Raw genomic sequence first — 18,828 nt, 5'->3', positions numbered from 1 at the left:
GGTAATTCAAGGCAGGCGCATACTATATTCCCTGCGGCAATCTATGAAATGCGGTATTTTAATAGGGTGAGGACGGCCTTTTTTTGATATCTCTATAGTTTTAGGCCATATCACGATACACGATATATATCTCGATATTTTGCCTTAGCCTTGAATGAACACTTGATGCATATAATCACAGCAGTATGATGATTCTATGTGTCTACATTAAAACATTCTTCTTCATTCTGCATTAATATATGCTACTTTTAAACTTTCATGCAGAGAGGGAAATCACAACTAAAAGTGTATTTATTAAACAGTTATTAAGCAGTGGCACAAACATTCATGTCATTTCCAAAACAGAAAGTGCAAGATTGTCAGACATTTTAAAACAAGCTATAAGGGCACTTTTGTGCATGATGTCACTAAGATGACATATCAAAACAACTCTAAATTAAAGTGTACTTTTTGTGCACTTTTGTGCATGATGTCAGACAAGATATTTCAGTAACTGTCAAATAAAAATGAGCTGCATTATAGGAAATCAAATTGTCTATGTCCTACGGCTGGGTGATATAGCCTTTTTTTAATATCTCTGTATTTTTAGGCCATATCGCGATACACGATATATATCAATATTTTGCCTCAGCCTTGGATGAACACTTGATGCATATAATCACAGCAGTATGATTATTCTATGTGTCTACATTAAAACATTCTTCTTCATACTGCATTCATATATGCTCATTTTAAACTTTCATGCAGAGAGGGAAATCACAAAAAAGTCAATTTACCAAAAGTGTATTTATTAAACAGTTATTAAGCAGTGGCACAAACATTCATGTCATTTCCAAAACAGAAAGTGCAGGAATGTCAGAGACTTTTCAAAACAAGCTATTAGTGCACTTTTGTGAACGATATCACTAAGATGACATATCAAAACAACACTAAATTAAAGTGTACTTTTTGTGCAGAACGCCACTACAATAGTTAAAGGCCTACTGAAATGAGATTTTCTTATTTAAACGGGGATAGCAGGTCCGTTCTATGTGTCATACTTGATCATTTCGCGATATTGCCATATTTTTGCTGAAAGGATTTAGTAGAGTACATCGATGATAAAGTTCGCAACTTTTGGTCGCAAATAAAAAAGCCTTGCCTGTACCGGAAGTAGCACAGGATGTGTGCGTGACGTCACGGGTTGTGGAGCTCCTCACATACTCACATTGTTTACAATCATGGCCACCAGCAGCGAGAGCGATTCGGACCGAGAAAGCGACGATTTCCCCATTAATTTGAGCAAGGATGAAAGATTCGTGGATGAGGAAAGAGTGAGAGTGAAGGACTAGAAAAAAATAAAACAAAGACAGGGCAGTGGGAGCGATTCAGATGTTATTAGACACATTTACTTGGATAATTCTGGAAAATCCCTTATCTGCTTATTGTGTTACTAGTGTTTTAGTGGGATTATATGGTACCTGAATGTCCGAGGGGTGTGGCCACGAGTGTGGTGACCGCCAGTGTCTCCGGTGGGAGGAGGCAAGAGAGTCCGCAGCTGCAGGAGGACGCAAGCTCCGCTCATGTCTACGGTAAGAGCCGACTTTTTACCACAATTTTCTCACCGAAACCTGCTGGTCGACATGTGGTAGAGAACCATGTTCGCATGACCGCTCTGTTCCATATTAAAGCTTCACCGTCATCTTTAGGGAACACTGGCCGCATTACACCGCTTTTCACCAACTGCTTTCTTCTTTGATGTCTCCATTATTAATTGAACAAACTGCAAAAGATTCAGCAACACAGATTTCCAGAATACTGTGGAATTATGCGATTAAAGCAGACGAGTTATAGCTGAGATCGGGCTGGAACAAAATGTCCGCTACAATCCGAGACGTCACGCGCACGCGTCATCATACCGACGTTTTCAACAGGATACTTCGCGCGAAATTTAAAATTGCAATTTAGTAAACTAAACCGGCCGTATTGGCATGTGTTGCAATGTTAATATTTCATCATTGATATATAAACTATCAGACTGTGTGGTCGGTAGTAGTGGGTTTCAGTAGGCCTTTAAATATAAGGTATATACGGCAAACACACAAAATATGCAATATTTTCTTCAAAAAAATTGGACCCTTACATATGTCAATAATTCATAACATTGATTTTAATTCATTATTATTTTTTGAGCTATGACAGCTTCAAAGAAAAATGCCTTAAAAAATTTTCTTGTTACATATTATCAGTTAACTATTTTATTCCACTTTTTATGTTGTGAGTGTGAATGTTGTCTGTCTATCTGTGTTGGCCCTGCGATGAGGTGGCGACTTGTCCAGGGTGTACCCCGCCTTCCACCCAATTGTAGCTGAGATAGGCGCCAGCGCCCCCTGCGATCCCAAAAGGGAATAAGCGGTAGAAAATGGATGGATGGATGTTGTTGTTTTTTTCTTTAATTGTATTTATAGAATGTACTGCGGGTGGTTAAAAAATTAGCGGGCTGCAATTGGACCCCGGGATACGCATACTGTATATTAGTAAGTACATTGAAAGAAACAAAATTGTGCCTTTAATGTCAGATGTTATATTGCTTTATTCATGAACCATTTGCATGTGAATAAACTTGAATTGCAAGTAAAATTAAAATGCTAAAACCTAACTTTATATTACTTGCGCTTTTTTTTTTAGAGAACTCCTTGAAGAAAGTGGCCTCACAGTGGATGCTCTCGAAAAGGTGGGAAATATAAAGTTTGAATTTGTCGGAGAGACGCAGCTGCTGGACGTTCATATTTTTAGAGCGGACTCCTACAACGGAGAACCAACTGAAACCGAAGGTATATTCTCCACAACACCACACAGTTCTAAATACAAAACCCAAAACCAGTAAAGTTGGCACGTTGTGTAAATGGTGAATAAAAACAGAATACAATGATTTGCAAATCCTTTTTAACTTATATTTAATTGAATAGTCTGCAAAGACGAGATATTTAATGTTTGAACTGTTATTTTTTGCAAATATTAGCTCATTTGGAATTTGATGCCTGCAACATGTTTCAAAAAAGTTGGCACAAGTGGCAAAAAAGACTGAGACAGTTGAGGAATGTTCATCAAACACTTATTTGGAACATCCCACAGGTGAACGAGCTAATTGGGAACAGGTGGGTGCCGTGTTTGGGTGTAAAAGCAGCTTCCATGAAATGCTCAGTCATTCACAAGCAAGGATGGGGCGAGGGTCACCACTTTTTCAACAAATGCCAGAGCAAAATGTTTAAGAACAACATTTCTCAACGAGCTATTTGTAAGGAATGTAGGGATTTCTCTATCTACGGTCCGTAATAACATTAAAAGGTTCAAAGAATCTGGAGAAATCACTGCCCATAAGCAATGATATTACGGACCTTCGACCCCTCAGACTGAACTGCATCAAAAAGCGACATCCGTGTGTAAAGGATATCACCACACGGGCTCAGGAACACTTCAGAAAACCACTGCCAGTAACTACAGTTGGTCGCTACACCTGTAAGTGCAAGTTAAAACTCTACCCTGCAAAGCCAAAGCCATTAATCAACAACACCCAGACACGCCGCCGGGCCCAAGCTCATCTGAGATGGACTGATGCAAAGTGGAAAATTGTTCTCTGGTCTGACGAGTCCACATATCAAATTGTTTTTGGAAACTATGGATGTCGTGTCCTCCGGAACATAGAGGAAAAGAACCATCCGGATTGTTATAGGCGCAAAGTTCAAAAGTATTAGTACCCAAGGCATTGATAACTTACACATCTGTGAAAGCGCCATTAATGCTGAAAGGTACTTATGGGTTTTGGAGCAACATATGTTGCCTTTCAAGCAACGTTATCATGGACGCCCCTGCTTATTTCAGCAAGACAACGCCAAGCCACATGTTACAACAGTGTGGCTTCATACTAAGAGTGCGGGTACTAGACTGGCCTGCCTGTAGTCCAGACCTGTCTCCCATTGAAAATGTGTGGCACATTATGAAGCCTAAAATACCACAACGGAGAGCCCGGACTGTTGAAGAACTTAAGCTGTACATCAAGCAAGAATGGGAAAGAATTCTACTTAAAAGTGTCTCCTCAGTTCCCAAACGTTTACAAAGTGTTGTTAAAAGAAAAGGCCATGTAACACAGTGGTAAAAATGCCCTTGTGCCAACTTTTTTACTATGTGTTGCTGCCATTGAATTCTAAGTTAATGATTATTTGCAAAAAAAAAATAGGTTTATCAGATCGAACATTAAATATCTTGTCTCTGCAGTCCATTCATTGAATATACGTTGAAAAGGATTTGCAAATCATTGTATTCTGTTTTTATTTACCATTTACACAACGTGCCAACGTCTCTGGTTTGGGGTTTTGTAATTTCCACTCCAGACTTCAGGAAAATTGACACGTTATTTTTTTTCCGTGCTACAGAAATGAGACCCCAGTGGTTCGACTGGGACAAAATCCCTTACAGCCAAATGTGGCCCGACGACTACATGTGGTGCCCCATGCTGCTGCAAAAGAAGAAGTTTTCTGGCTACATGCTCTTCCAGGGCCATGATGTGATCCTGAGCCACAAGCTGGAGGAGGTGGACGAGCTGTGAGGGGGAGGAGACGGTGAGCTGTGTGGGAGGAGTCACATTGGGTGGCGCCGATGTAAATATTTATACTGTAGTGCAGGGGTCGGGAACATTTTTGGCTGAGAGAGCCATGAAAGCCAAATATTTCAAAATGTATTTCCGTGAAAGCCATATAGTATTTTTTAACACTGAATACAACTAAATGCATGCATTTTTACGTAAGACCAACATTTTTAGGGTATAATAAGTTGGGGCGGTATAGCTCGGTTGGTAGAACGGCCGTGCCGGTAACTTGAGGGTTGCAGGTTCAATCCCCGCTTCCACCATCCTAGTCACTGCCGTTGTGTCCATGGGCAAGACACTCTACCCACTTGCTCCCAGTGCCACCCACACTGGTTTAAATGTAAAGAATAGATATTGGGTTTCACTATGTAAAGCACTTTGAGTCACTAGAGAAAAAGTGCTATATAATTCACTTCTTATTCTTTTTAATAACATTGTTATTCTAAGGCTAACCAATAATAAATATAATACTTCTTACCATTAATGCGACTTCTTGAACAGGTGCGATAGAAAATGAATGGTTGGATTAAAATGCATGAGAATGTTTAATAATTTGAACGTTATTTTTAACACTGTGATTACCAGCGGAATTATTCATGACTTATCGTGTTAAGCAATGTCAGCTAAGATTTATCTAAGAGCCAGATGCAGTCATCAAAAGAGCCACATCTGGCTCTAGAGCCATAGGTTCCCTACCCCTGCTATAGTGTAAAACTATATTACTGAATATTTCTCTGTTATTTTTTATTTTTCTTGAAATATTACCAGCTCGATTCAAAATCTGCAGTGCATTTTATGTCACTAAGTTTAGAAATGGAATGCCGAGAGATAGTCATCGAGCTGAAGCACCATGACTACAGCACTGAAAGTAAAAAGACAACCATCGGTCTCTTATAAATATCTCTGCAATGTCTCCACGGTTTGATTTAAAGTATAGACCAGCATGTACCAATAGGTACGAAAAGTTAGTTTTGCATAATAGGGCCGCGGATGTGAGCACTCTGAGGAAAAAAGAGGGGGGAAAAAAATATCAGCAGAGAGTGCTGCTACGCAAAACTCTTGATAGAAAATTCTGCAAATAAAGACCACATTTCCTGCAATCGGGTGCATTTCTACACTCTTTTTTACCTTCAGATTCATTAGTTTTTTAGCAGATCATGTACTAACATTATTATCAATCAATCAATCAATGTTTACTTATATAGCCCTAAATCACTAGTGTCTCAAAGGGCTGCACAAACCACTACCACATCCTCGGTAGGCCCACATAAGGGCAAGGAAAACTCACACCCAGTGGGACGTCGGTGACAATGATGACTATGAGAACCTTGGAGAGGAGGAAAGCAATGGATGTAGAGCGGGTCTAACATGATACTGTAAAAGTTCAATCCATAATGGATCCAACACAGTCGCGAGAGTCCAGTCCAAAGCGGATCCAACACAGCAGCGAGAGTCCCGTTCATAGCGGAGCCAGCGGGAAACCATCCCAAGCGGAGGCGGATCAGCAGCGCAGAGATGTCCCCAGCCGATACACAGGCAAGCAGTACATGGCCACCGGATCGGACCGGAGAGTGGGACATAGGAGAAAAAGAAAAGAAACGGCAGATCAACTGGTCTAAAAAGGAGGTCTATTTAAAGGCTAGAGTATAAAAATTAGTTTTAAGGTGAGACTTAAATGCTTCTACTGAGGTAGCATCTCGAACTGTTACCGGGAGGGCATTCCAGAGTACTGGAGCCCGAAATGAAAACGCTCTATAGCCCGCAGACTTTTTTTGGGCTTTGGGAATCACTAATAAGCCAGAGTCCTTTGAACGCAGATTTCTTGCCGGGACATATGGTACAATACAATCGGCAAGTACAACTGTAATGTAAAATTATATAACATGAATGCAAAGATGTGGTCCTGGTGGCTTCATCTGACCAAGATCTTCATCTCGCCGAGTGTGAAGCGACCGGAATGAGAATCAGCACCTCCAAGTCCGAGTCCATGGTTCTCGCCCGGAAAAGGGTGGAGTTCCATCTCCGGGTTGGGGAGGAGACCTTGCCCGAAGCGGAGTAGTTCAAGTACCTAGGAGTCTTGTTCACGAGTGGGGGAAAACTGGATCGTGATGTCGACAGGCTTATCGGTGCGGCGTCTTCAGTAATGCGGACGTTGTATCAATCCATTGTGGTGAAGAAGGAGCCGAGCCGGAAGGCAAAGCTCTCAATTTCTATCCTCTCCTATGGTCATGAGCTTTGGGTTATGACCGAAAGGACAAGATCACGGGTACAAGCGGCCGAAATGAGTTTGGGGCTCTCCCTTAGAGATAGGGTGAGAAGCTCTGTCATCCCGGAGAAACTCAAAGTAAAGCTGCTGCTCCTCCACATGGAGAGGAGCCAGATGAGGTGGTTCAGGCATCTGGTCAGGATGCCCCCAGAACTCCTCCCTAGGAAGGTGTTTAGGGCACGTCCAACCTGTAAGAGGCTACGGGGAAGACCCAGGACACGTTGGGAAGACTATGTCTCCCGGCTGGCCTGGGAACGCCTCGGGATCCCCCGGGAAGAGCTAGACGAAGTGGCTGGGGAGAGGGAAGTCTGGGAAGCCTCTGCTCCTCCGTATGGAGAGGAGCCAGATGAGGTGGTTTAGGCATCTGCTCAGCATGCCATCCGAACGTCTCCTAAGGGAGGTGTTTCGGGCACGTCCGACCGGTAGGAGAAACCTTGGAGAGAACCAGATAAGGAATTGGTTTGTTAAGAGGATTCGATAATGGGCTCAAACTCGATAATTTCAATTAAGAATTGAGTCCACTGTTGATCAATAGTTGCCAATCCACAAGTAACATTCCCCCTTGTGGCTGTGAGTAACGTAGAATGGCATTCAAAGAATTTGATTTGATGCAGGTTCGGTGCTGTAATATCTGTTGTATTCCATTTATTTTAAAAATGGAAAACATAATTCTTGTTTGAGGGCAAATCCAGCCATAATTTAGCTTTTACGTAACAAGCAAACACTAATAACATGCGGAAAAGTGGATATTCACACAAAAATAGCAGTCATTTTTAACTTTGTGCATTTATTATTCAACAAAATATCATATAGATAAGTCAATCTTTTTTATGCTTTACACATTGTAGGACAGAAGCTGTGCAATTGTGACCAAGTGTTCCTCTGTCTTCTCCATAAGCTTTGTTTTTTCAAAATGAAGAACAATAGTGTTTTATGGACTTCATACATCCTATTGCACATACAGAGACAGAGTGCCTTTCAATGTGAGCGTGAAGTGCAAGTTTGAGACCAGGCACCTGGGATTTATTTAGCTTATGAAACAAACCTGGGAGTCATTGAAAATCAAAACATTATAAGCACAGCGGGATAACATGATGCAAAGAAACAGTACATGCAAATAAGAGGCACTTCGATAAAAACATTTGTATAAAAAAAAATCTTTCCAAACTCAAAACCTGGTGGAGTGATCATAAACAACATTCCTAATAAAGTGAAATACTTTGTCCTTCTGCGTTAGATTGTTTTCCACGTCTTACACAATAACTTATGTACATAAAGAAAAAGCTTACATTTTGACTGCGCTAAATGGTCCCTTGTATAACAAAATAGAAATACAGCTTGGCCAATTTCCCTCTTGGTTGCCAGTTAAAGTTGATTTTTATTAAAGTGCCCGCAGCCAAAATGTGATAAGGCCAAACACTGAATTGGTAGCAAAAGGCACTTGCGTGAAAGTTTCTTTTTCCAGTTAGTGATCTTCATGAGCAGCTGCTTCATTAGAGGGCCCGTTTCAATCCGTTTTGTTCACCGAAGAGACAGCCCAGCTTCGGCTGGAGTTCGTTCCATACTTCGCCCATCTGGAAGAAATTGTTTTAATGAACTTACTCTGGAACAAATAATGGCTTCTTTATCTTTAAAAAAAAAAGAATAGAGAATAGTCTTTTGGATACTGACAATATATAGGATACTGAAATATAGACAGAAATGAATCCAACCTCTCGGTGTCCTTGCACCTGGGAGTTTACAAAAGCTCCCAGGATGTGGGAGGTGATTGGCAGGTAGGTGAAGATGAGCTGTGTTTCTTGGTGGAGGCAGAACAATGAGAAGTAGTTACGCAACTCCATGGTCTGAATGGCATTTTCTTGCTGTAAATGGAAGGACAAAGCAGAGTGGGACTTGTTACTGAATTAACAGTCTTAAAGGGGAACATTAGCAGCAGACCTATGTAAGCGTCAAAAATACCTTGATGTTGCAGAAAAAAGACCATATATTTTTCCAACCGATTTCCGAACTCTAAATGGGTGAATTTTGGCGAATTAAACGCCTTTCTGTTTATCGCTCTGGAGGCGATGACGTCAGAATGTGACGTCGCCGAGGTAACACACCCACCATTTTCATTTTCAACACATTACAAACACCGGGTCTCAGCTCTGTTATTTTCTGTTTTTTTCAACTATTTTTTGGAACCTTGGAGACATCATGCCCCGTCGGTGTGTTGTCAGAGGGTGTAACAACACTAACAGGGAGGGATTCAAGTTGCACCACTGGCCCGAAGATGCCAAAGTGTCTGCCACCAGACCCCCGTTGAATGTGCCAAAGTGTCTCCACATTTTACATGTCACAGAGATGTATGGATAACCTGCAGATGCATTTGCAACTATAAAATCAAGGAAATCACAAAGGTGAGTTTTGTTGATGTTGACTTATGTGCTAATCAGACATATTTGGTCGTGGCGTGACTGCTAGCTAATCGATGCTAACATGCTATTTACCGGCGGTGCTAAAGCAGACATGGCACAGAAATGTATGGATAACCTGCAGATGCATTTGCAACGATAAAGTCAACTAAATCACAAAGGGGGGTTTTGTTGATGTTGACTGCCAGCTAATCGATGCTAACATGCTACGCTAATCGATGCTAACATGCTATTTACCGGCGGTGCTAAAGCAGACATGGTACAGAGATGTATGGATAACCTGCAGATGCATTTGCAACTATATTACGTTTTCTTCCACCCACAAGACCAAGGAGCTGGTCATTGACTTTGGGAGGTCGAGTCCACGGTCACAACCTATTGTGATCGAGGGAGTTGAGGTACAGACCGTGGACTCATTCAAGTACCTCGGGGTTTGGATGGACAATAAGCTGGACTGGACTGTTAACACGGACCACCTGTACAAGAAAGGACAGAGCAGGCTGTACTTCCTCAGGAGACTGCACTCCAACATTTGTAGAAAACTCCTGTGGATGTACTACCAGTCTGTGGTTGCCAGTGTTCTGTTCTACATGGTAGTGTGCTGGGGGGGCAGTACATCTAAGAAGGACAGCTCCAGACTTGAGAAACTGATCAGGCGGGCCGGTTCTACAATGGGAATGAAACTGGACTCACTGGTGACGGTGGCAGAGAAGAGGACTGTTGACAAACTAGTGAGCATCCTGGATGATGCCAGTCACCCTCTGCATAGCGTTATCAGTAGCCAGAGGAGCCTGTTCAGTTCTAGACTGCTTCATCCCAAATGCAGGACTAATAGACTCAAAAACTCCTTTGTCCCACACGCCATTAGACTGTACAACTCCTCTCTGGGACGGGGGACGGGGGGTATTAGGATGACAGGGGATGCAAAACATTAACAGTGCAATACGTTTTCATAACATGGTCACTACTGCCTACTTTGTCTTGTTGTATTCTTATTTTACTGTTATTCCCATTGTTTTTATTCTTTTTGTAATATTTCTCTATTTTGTTTCCTTTTAAACCCCCATTATTTACTTTTTTCTTTTTTTTTTTAAATTGATCTCAACACTGTACACTGCTGCTGTAATTTTAATTTTCCTGAAGGAATCAATAAAGTACTATCTATCTATTTAATGCGAAACAAACACTTACCAATCGACGGATTTAAGTTGCTCCAGTGTCAAAATATGCGAAAGTCCTGATCGTTTGGTCCGCACATTTTACCGGCGATGCTAACGCAGCTATTCGGCCATGCTATGGCTATGAATAGCGTCAATAGCTATTCGCTCAATAGCTTCAGTTTCTTCTTCAATACTTTCATACTCCAACCATCTGTTTCAATACATGCGTAATCTGTTGAATCGCTTAAACGGCTGAAATCCGAGTCTGAATCCGAGCTAATGTCACTATATCTTGCTGTGGTATTCCCATTGTTTGTTTACATTGGCAGCACTGTATGACGTCACAGGGAAACGGATAGTGGCATCGCAAAGAGCGAAAATCAAGCACTTTAAAGCTTTTTTTAGGGCTATTCGGGGACCGGTAAAATTTTGAAAAAAATTTCAAAAAATACAACAAGCCACTGGGAACTGATTTTTATTGTTTTTAACCCTTTTGAAATTGTGATAATGTTCCCCTTTAAGACTACACTGAGGCTTAAGTACAGTTATTTCAATGAAGGCTACCTAATAATGCAATATTACATGTATTCCAAGTACCGTATTTTCCGGACCATAGGGCACACTGCCGATGAATGGTCTATTTTTAATCTTTTTTCATATATAAAGGCGCACTGGATTATAGGGCGCACTAAAGGAGTCATATTATTTTTTCTTCCAAATGTAAAACATTTCCTTGTAGTCTACATAACATGTAACGGTGGTTCTTTGGTCAAAATGTTGCATAGATTATGTTTTCAGGCAGTCGCTTTAGGATGCGCCGTTTTGTGGGCGGGTCTTATTTACGTGGCTCACCTTCGACAGCGTCTTCTCCCCGTCATCTTTGTTGTAGCGGTGTAGCGTGCAAGGACGGGAGTGGAAGAAGTGTCAAAAGATGGAGCTAACTGTTTTAATGACATTCAGACTTCAATCAGCAATGGAGTAGCATTTCCTCATTCGTGGCTTGCGAGTGCAATAACGAGGCCGGAAATGTGTGCCGTGAAAGACCGTCTGACCGTAAGTTTTTATTATAATAACTAAAGTTTCTTGGTTGAATAATGTGAACTCACTACACCGGTGTGTTTTAGCGCTTTCATGGCGAGTTTACTGACACATAGTTCCGGGTTTGTTGTTGCACTAGTGAGCTACGGATGAGGAGATGCTGCTCAATTATTGATTGAAGTAAAGTCTGAATGTCATTAAAATCGTTAGCGCCATCTTGTGACACTTCTTCCACTCCCGTCCTTGCACGCTACACAGCTACAACAAAGATGACGGGGAGAAGACGCTGTAAAAAACGGCGCATCGTGAAGCAACTGTCAGAAAGCGGCTTAAAGATGATCTGTAAAACGTCATATATACAACATTTGGACCAAAGAACCGTGTCTCACTGGTGCAACAACACCGGAAATGTGTCCCGTGCTAAACCGTCCAACCGGAACTCTCCAATAACTAAAGTTCCTTAACGAGTACCCCGACTTAAACAAGTTGAAAAACTTATTGGGGTGTTACCATTTAGTGGTCAATTGTACGGAATATGTACTGAACTGTGCAATCTACTAATAAAAGTATCAATCAATCAATCTTGGGTGAATAATGTAAACTCACTACACCGGTATGTTTTAGTGCTTTTATGGCCAGTTTACTGACAGATATAAGTAAGAAATGTACACTAATTTATATTAGAAATGGCAACAGGGGAGGATCAATGTCCAATAACAAGAAGATAGAGAAAAAGAAGACGTTTATCGACTACAGTATCGTCACAGATGGAAGTGTGCACATTTTCAGGATTTATGCAGATCCCAAATACAGATTAGCAGGTCCTAGTAAGTAAGAAAAGTTGCTTTTGCATAATATTGCGAAACAAAAGGGCAGATAATACGTCTTGTACACACACCTTAATATTACTCCTATGTTGAAGCACAGTACAATCCATCAAGTGGTGCGGCTTCATAGCTTACAAAAGTCGTACTAAAACATACATTTTTGAGCGCTGTGGGTAATGTTCTGTGTTTTCAATGGAAGACATAACATTTTGGTTAGGGATGCACCGAAATGAAAATTTGTGGCCGAAGCCGAATAAAATTTAAACGCTTGGCCGAAGGCCGAATACCGAATAATGATACAGTTTTTCACAATTTTTTTAATATTGCATTAATAGCTTAGAATAAATATTTAGACATGTTTTTCAAACAAAGTAATTTTTTTATTGAATATTGACATTTTTTAAATATTCCAGTAGCCTTTGCTTTTCAAAAAAAGCACAAAGTTTTTCATTTATATTAGGCCTCCAAACAAAACATACATTCCAAAAAAAAATAAAGTGCATTAAAGTGGATAAACCCACAACAAATGAATTATTGTCCTTTTGGCAAAAGTCTGCTTAGCCACAGTAGATATGCTAATAATGTAAACAGAAGGCTCAAGTAAATCTCAATTAAGTGTGTGCTTGTAACCTCATACACTTATACAGGTAGCCTACACAACAGGCTAATAATGTAAACAGAGGCCCCACTAAATCTCAATAAGTGTGTGCTTGTAACCTCATACACTTATACAGGTACACAACATATCCCAACGTCACCGCGTCACTGCACGTTGGTTGATTGAGTCACCGCGTCAAAAAATTGCGTCACACGCCACTATTCGGCCTTGTTCTTAACTCATTCCACCAAATGTGGCTTTTTTAGCCATATTCGGCCGAATATATTCGGTTACCGATTAATCGGTGCATCCCTAATTTTGGTGTTAAGTCATATTGCAGTCTAAGTTCCTCAGTTCCAACATTAAATATTTTGTCTCTGCAGTCTATTCAATTGAAGATAGACATGGAGTCTCTCCTCCAGGATAGTGCTATTACTTTTGCATTCCAAAGTCTGAATTTGCAAATCATTGTATTCTGTTTTTATTTACGATTCTACCTGGTTGATCCTGCCAGTAGCATATGCTTGTCTCAAAGATTAAGCCATGCAAGTGCAAGTGCAAACGAGTTTGACAGTTGCCAACTTCACTGGTTTTGGGTTTAGTAAATAAATTGCGGCTGTTTCAATCCATTTTATAACTAATTGCTTGGATTCAAAACGACGTCAAGTCCGGCTCATTGAATATTAAGCCAGCATCTAACTTTGAAGGTTACTAGATTTCCTTTAGCCTTTGTTAAAGAAAAATGCCCTATGTTTGCGTTGTTTACGGCTGTACGAACCCTTTAGATGGCGAAAAGGATAAAACATTTATTCAGAGTTCCTCCAGAGGTTATCCAGAATGGTGCAAGATTGCAAGATTTTATGAAAAAAGACCAAAGTCGCCGCCGGTATAGCTCGGTTGGTAGAGTGGCCGTGCCAGCAACTTGAGGGTTGCAGGTTCGATTCCCGTTTCCGCCATCCTAGTCACTGCTGTTGTGTCCTTGAGCAAGACACTTTACCCACCTGCACTGGTTTAATTGTAACATAGATATTGGGTTTCACTATGTAAAGCGCTTTGAGTCACTAGAGAAAAGCGCTATATAAATATAATTCACTTCACTTCACTATATGTATCCCTTATGTGTGACTGCCATCTACTGGTCACACTTATTTCACCATGTATCAAATAAAATAGCTCCGATGTCGGTAAACACAACCAAAATTATTGCGTACATTTGGCGCACCGGCTCATAAGGCGCACTGTCGAGTTTTGAGAAAATGAAATGAATTTAAGTGCGCCTTATAGTCCGCAAAAAACGGTACTTAGTTGTAGGTTTTTGATGTGCAGTACCTGAACAATTCGCGATTCGAGCTGCACTACCGATGTCTGTTCCTTGGGCTGCACGGTGGCGCTCATCATCTGCCTCTTCATCACGCTGTACTTGTGCAGCGCTCGCTGATGCTCGTGGAGCACGCCCTTCTCATGGCGCTCGCACAGGTCCTGGAGAAGGGACACAGGTTGACATTTTCTACCTTTTTTTAGGATGATGACGTTGAGAAAGGACTCACTCTGTACGACTGGAGCAAATCCAGGAAAAAATGCAGTCTTTCCACAACGTCGTCCTCCTCCCGTCTCGCCTGTGGACATTTAACACGACATGTTTACTTGTCCCTCCAGCGGTGCCAGTTTTTGATTGAGATGGGCGACACGCAAAAAAAAAAAAAAATAGTTATTACCTGTTGACCAGCTTTGTCCGAGAGCACGGCAAACTCTACTGACAGACTCTTTAGAGATTGACACAGGCGGCCCCAAGTACTCTGTGATGACGCCAACGACGGAAGGGACGACGTTTCCGAGCCCAACGTGCTGCGTGTAAAGATTTATATATGAACTTTGTTATTGTACCTTATGGGTGTATAGCAGGGGTGTCCAAAGTGCGGGCCGCAGCTAATTGTTTACCGGCCCGCCACACATTCTGGAAATGCTATTGCAAAAATAAAAAAGAACATTAAAAATATTAGAATGAGGTGAAATCTATCGAGAAAAAGTTGCAATGTTGACACAAAGCTGCCAAGCAGGCTGTTTTTTTTTCTAGAGCGCAATTTTTGAATAAAACACAGAAAAAACTCCTCCTAGGAAGAAAACACAGACAAAACTGCTTGGAACTTCCGGTAGGAATGTCAGAGAGACATGAAACAAAAACTTCTATGTAGGTCTCACTTAGACCTACATTTTAATAATTGACATCCTTCAGCAAAAATCAACAGGAAAATGGCAATTACCCCTTCAAAACAAAAAGTTTTGTAAAAATCCGTCATCTGTCTTCAAACATTATCTTCTCTGAGCGCGTTTGTCGTTTCGGCTTCAAACTCGCACAGGAGAGAGTTTGAACCCTTCTAATTAAAAGTTATCGAAACAGTTTTGATAAGTTCTCCGGTTCTGATTTTATGACCCTTCAAAAGAACCACTGCGCTGATGCTGCTGCGCTGCTGGTGTCTCAAGCTGGCTACTACCACTGGATAAAAGTATTGGGACACTTAGGACTAACACTAGGCAAAAGTATTGGGACACTTATGGCTAACAGTAGACAATGACAATGTGAAATGGAATTAAATCTTTTTTGTCCTCAAATTTCTACACACAATACCCTATAATAATAGTAGCTACTATCCATGCATCTTCTAACGCCTGTTACGGGTTTGGGTCTCGGGGGCTGCAGCCAAAGGCGGGCCCGACCAACGCTGTTTGCAGCTTTAATTTTCTTTTGTCTTTCTTTATTTTGGATTTTTTTGCCATTGCTAAAAAAAAAAAAGACCAAAAAAAATCCATGTTATAATGAATTCTTTTCAAAGCTACAATTACTTCAAATATTTCACTTTAGAATGTTTTATGTGGTAAATATTGCACATATTGTGTAGTTGCCATATAGTTGACAAAATAGCTTAAAACAAACAAAATAATAGTTCAAACGTAAAATTGACAGATATATCTGAAGTTCATCTCGTAACGTAAGTGTTGAAAGTAAAAATAAAAACTAATAAAAATGTATCACTTTATTAGTGGGGCACCTTTTAGATCCCAAATATATTTAGTGGTATTTTAATTATCTTTTTACTGTGATTACTCAAAAATATTAAATAATTAAAATCAATGGTGTCCTGCATTATTGATATTTTATGGCTCTAATTACTAAATACTGCATATTTCAGTTTTACTATTAAAAAAACAAAGATGTTTTTGACAGAAAAGCCATAAAACCTTCTCTTTTTTAAAGTTGATATAGAGATTTACTGCAAGCGTTAAATAAAAAATAATAATACAAATTGGACTTATTTTTAACATTTTAATGACTGAAACCTTTTATGGTCTCCGGGACCCCTAAAGGTAAAATACATTTTAAAAATACATATATATTTTGTTATGGTTTAAAAACAAAAAAACATCAAAAGTGGCCCCCGCATGTTTTAATTTTTCCGTGTGCGGCCCTCAGTGGAAAAAGTTTGGACACCCCTGGTGTATAGGATGAAAGAAGTCAAGTGTTATTTTCCACAGTGAAGTACATTCAATAAATCTAAACAAAATAACACTTTTTCAACTATTCTTGTAATCAGAACATATTTTCGGTAAATTAGATGGAATCTTTACCTGAGATGTTTTGACTGCCCGCAGTCTTCTTCAGAAGGGTCACCTGACCATCTAATATACTGAAAATATGGTCTGACTACAATAAAATTTGAAAAAGTATATGAATAATAAGACATAATTAACCTTTTTGTGCAAATTAACCGACTCACAACTGAAGTTATATTCAAAATATAACATTACAGTCAATAGTAGAGATGTCCGATAATATAGACCGATAAATGCTTTAAAATGTTATATCGGAAATTATCACTATCGTTTCAAAAAGTAAAATTTATGACTATTTAAAACACCGCTGTACGGAGTGGTACACGGACGTAAGGAGAAGAACAGAGCGCCAATAAACCTTAAAGGCACTGCCTTTGCATGCCGGCCCAGTCACATAATATCTACGGCTTTTCACACACATAAGTGAATGCAACGCATACTTGGTCAACAGCCATACAGGTCACACTGAGAGTGGCCGTATAAACAACTTTAACACTGTTACAAATATGCGCCACACTGTGAACCCACACCAAAAGAGAATGACAAACACATTTCGGGAGAACATCACACATAAGTGAATGCATGGCATACTTGGTCAACAGCCATACAGGTCACATTGAGGGTGGCCGTATAAACAACTTTAACACTGTTACAAATATGCGCCACACTGTGAACCCACACCAAAAGAGAATGACAAACACATTTTGGGAGAACATCACACATAAGTGAATGCATTGCATACTTGGTCAATAGCCATACAGGTCACACTGAGGGTGGCCGTATAAACAACTTTAACACTGTTACAAATATGCGCCACACTGTGAACCCACACCAAACAAGAATGACAAACACATTTTGGGAGAACATCCGCACCGTAACACAACAGAACAAATACCCAGAACCTTTCCTGGGACGCTACAATATACACCCCCGCCCACCTTAACATCCTCATGCTCTCTCAGGGAGAGCATGTCCCCAATTCCAAGCTTGTTTTGAGGCATGTCAAAAAAAATAATGCCCTTTGTGACTTCAATAATAAATATGGCAGTGCCATGTTGGCATTTTTTTTCTATAACTTGAGTTGATTTATTTTGGAAAACCTTGTTACATTGTTTAATGCATCCAGTGGGGCATCACAACAAAATTACACATAATAATGTGTTAATTCCACGACTGTATATATCTGTATCGGTTGATATCAGAATCGGTAATTAAGAGTTGGACCAGATGGGAATAATGGCAAAAAAGCCATTGTCGCACATCTCTAGTCAATAGTCTTATGTAGTGCCTTTTTAGTACAACATTATTATGAAAATAGGGCCCTATTCTCCCAAGTGCTTAACTGAAAAAAGCTGCATAATTGTGCAGAACCTGGCTGTGCAGCATTTTCCCCATCGACTTAAAGCCTGAAAAATTTCAGTATTTTATTTTGAAAGTAAACCAGATAATTTGAGTTTGTGTGACTTCCTGTTTAACACAAGAAGATTTTAGCTTAATTGCACGGCTGTTTTGCGGCGACAGGCAAATATAGAAGAACTGTGTATATTTAGCGCAGGAATGTTGAATAGCACCGACATGGTGGAAACCGAACACATTGACTTGAATTAAAACAAGTTATTTACGCAGCCAGTGGAAATTTGGGGTTAAATGTGGGCGTTCCTTGTCAAATCCAAGTTTGCGCATCTTCTCCCATCGACTTTAGTTTTGCTGCCACGTAAAGTACAGGCCAACCTTCTCCTCATGCAATGAGTTTTCTTTTTTTTCATGACTATTTACATTGTAGAGCAGTGGTTCTCAACCTTTTTTCAGTGATGTACCCCCTGTGCACATTTTGTAAATTCAAGTACCCCCTAATCAGAGCAAAGCATTTTTGGTTGAAAAAAAGAGATAAAGAAGTAAAATACAGCACTATGTCATCAGTTTCTGATTTATTAAATTGTATAACAGTGCAAAATATTGCTCATTTGTAGTGGTCTTTCTTGAACTATTTGGAAAAAAAGATTTAAAAATAGCTAAAAACTTGTTGAAAAATAAACAAGTGATTCATTTATAAATAAAGATTTCTACACATAGAAGTAATCATCAACTTAAAGTGCCCTCTTTGGGGATTGTAATAGAGATCCATCTGGATTAATCAACTTCCTTCTAAACATTTTTTCACAAAAAAAGAAATCTTTATTATCTATTTATGGAACATGTCCACAAAAAATCTAGCTGTCAACACTGAATATTGCATTGTTGTATTTCTTTTCACAGTTTATGAACTTACATTCATATTTTGTTGAAGTATTA

The 18,828-nt window shown here is 40.0% G+C and overlaps 2 protein-coding genes across 4 annotated transcripts in view; one reads left to right on the top strand and one right to left on the bottom strand.

Moving 5' to 3' along the window:
• The window catches only part of nudt1 (nudix (nucleoside diphosphate linked moiety X)-type motif 1), a 134,627-nt gene extending 120,163 nt beyond the window's left edge, over positions 1-14,464 (top strand). The window contains exons 3-5 of one of the 2 annotated variants that reach the window (XM_061905270.1): positions 2,668-2,813; positions 4,413-4,598; positions 14,449-14,464. In XM_061905270.1, the coding sequence (XP_061761254.1) occupies positions 2,668-2,813; positions 4,413-4,585 (319 nt within the window). In that variant the 3' untranslated portion in view covers positions 4,586-4,598; positions 14,449-14,464. Of the gene's footprint in view, positions 1-2,667; positions 2,814-4,412; positions 7,939-14,448 lie in introns of those variants that run through there. The other variant, XM_061905269.1, reaches the window with a different exon arrangement.
• Positions 7,658-18,828, bottom strand: part of snx8a (sorting nexin 8a) — a 34,594-nt gene continuing 23,423 nt past the window's right edge. For both annotated transcript variants that reach the window (XM_061905267.1, XM_061905268.1), the window contains 5 exons: positions 14,643-14,772; positions 14,475-14,543; positions 14,257-14,406; positions 8,603-8,752; positions 7,658-8,464 (listed from right to left, as the gene is read on the bottom strand). In XM_061905267.1, the coding sequence (XP_061761251.1) occupies positions 8,384-8,464; positions 8,603-8,752; positions 14,257-14,406; positions 14,475-14,543; positions 14,643-14,772 (580 nt within the window). In that variant the 3' untranslated portion in view covers positions 7,658-8,383. The remainder of the gene's footprint in view (positions 8,465-8,602; positions 8,753-14,256; positions 14,407-14,474; positions 14,544-14,642; positions 14,773-18,828) is intronic.

Source organism: Nerophis ophidion, linkage group LG07, assembly GCF_033978795.1.
Source record: "Nerophis ophidion isolate RoL-2023_Sa linkage group LG07, RoL_Noph_v1.0, whole genome shotgun sequence".
Lineage (NCBI taxonomy): Eukaryota > Metazoa > Chordata > Actinopteri > Syngnathiformes > Syngnathidae > Nerophis > Nerophis ophidion.
This window is presented reverse-complemented; position numbering and strand designations above follow the sequence as displayed.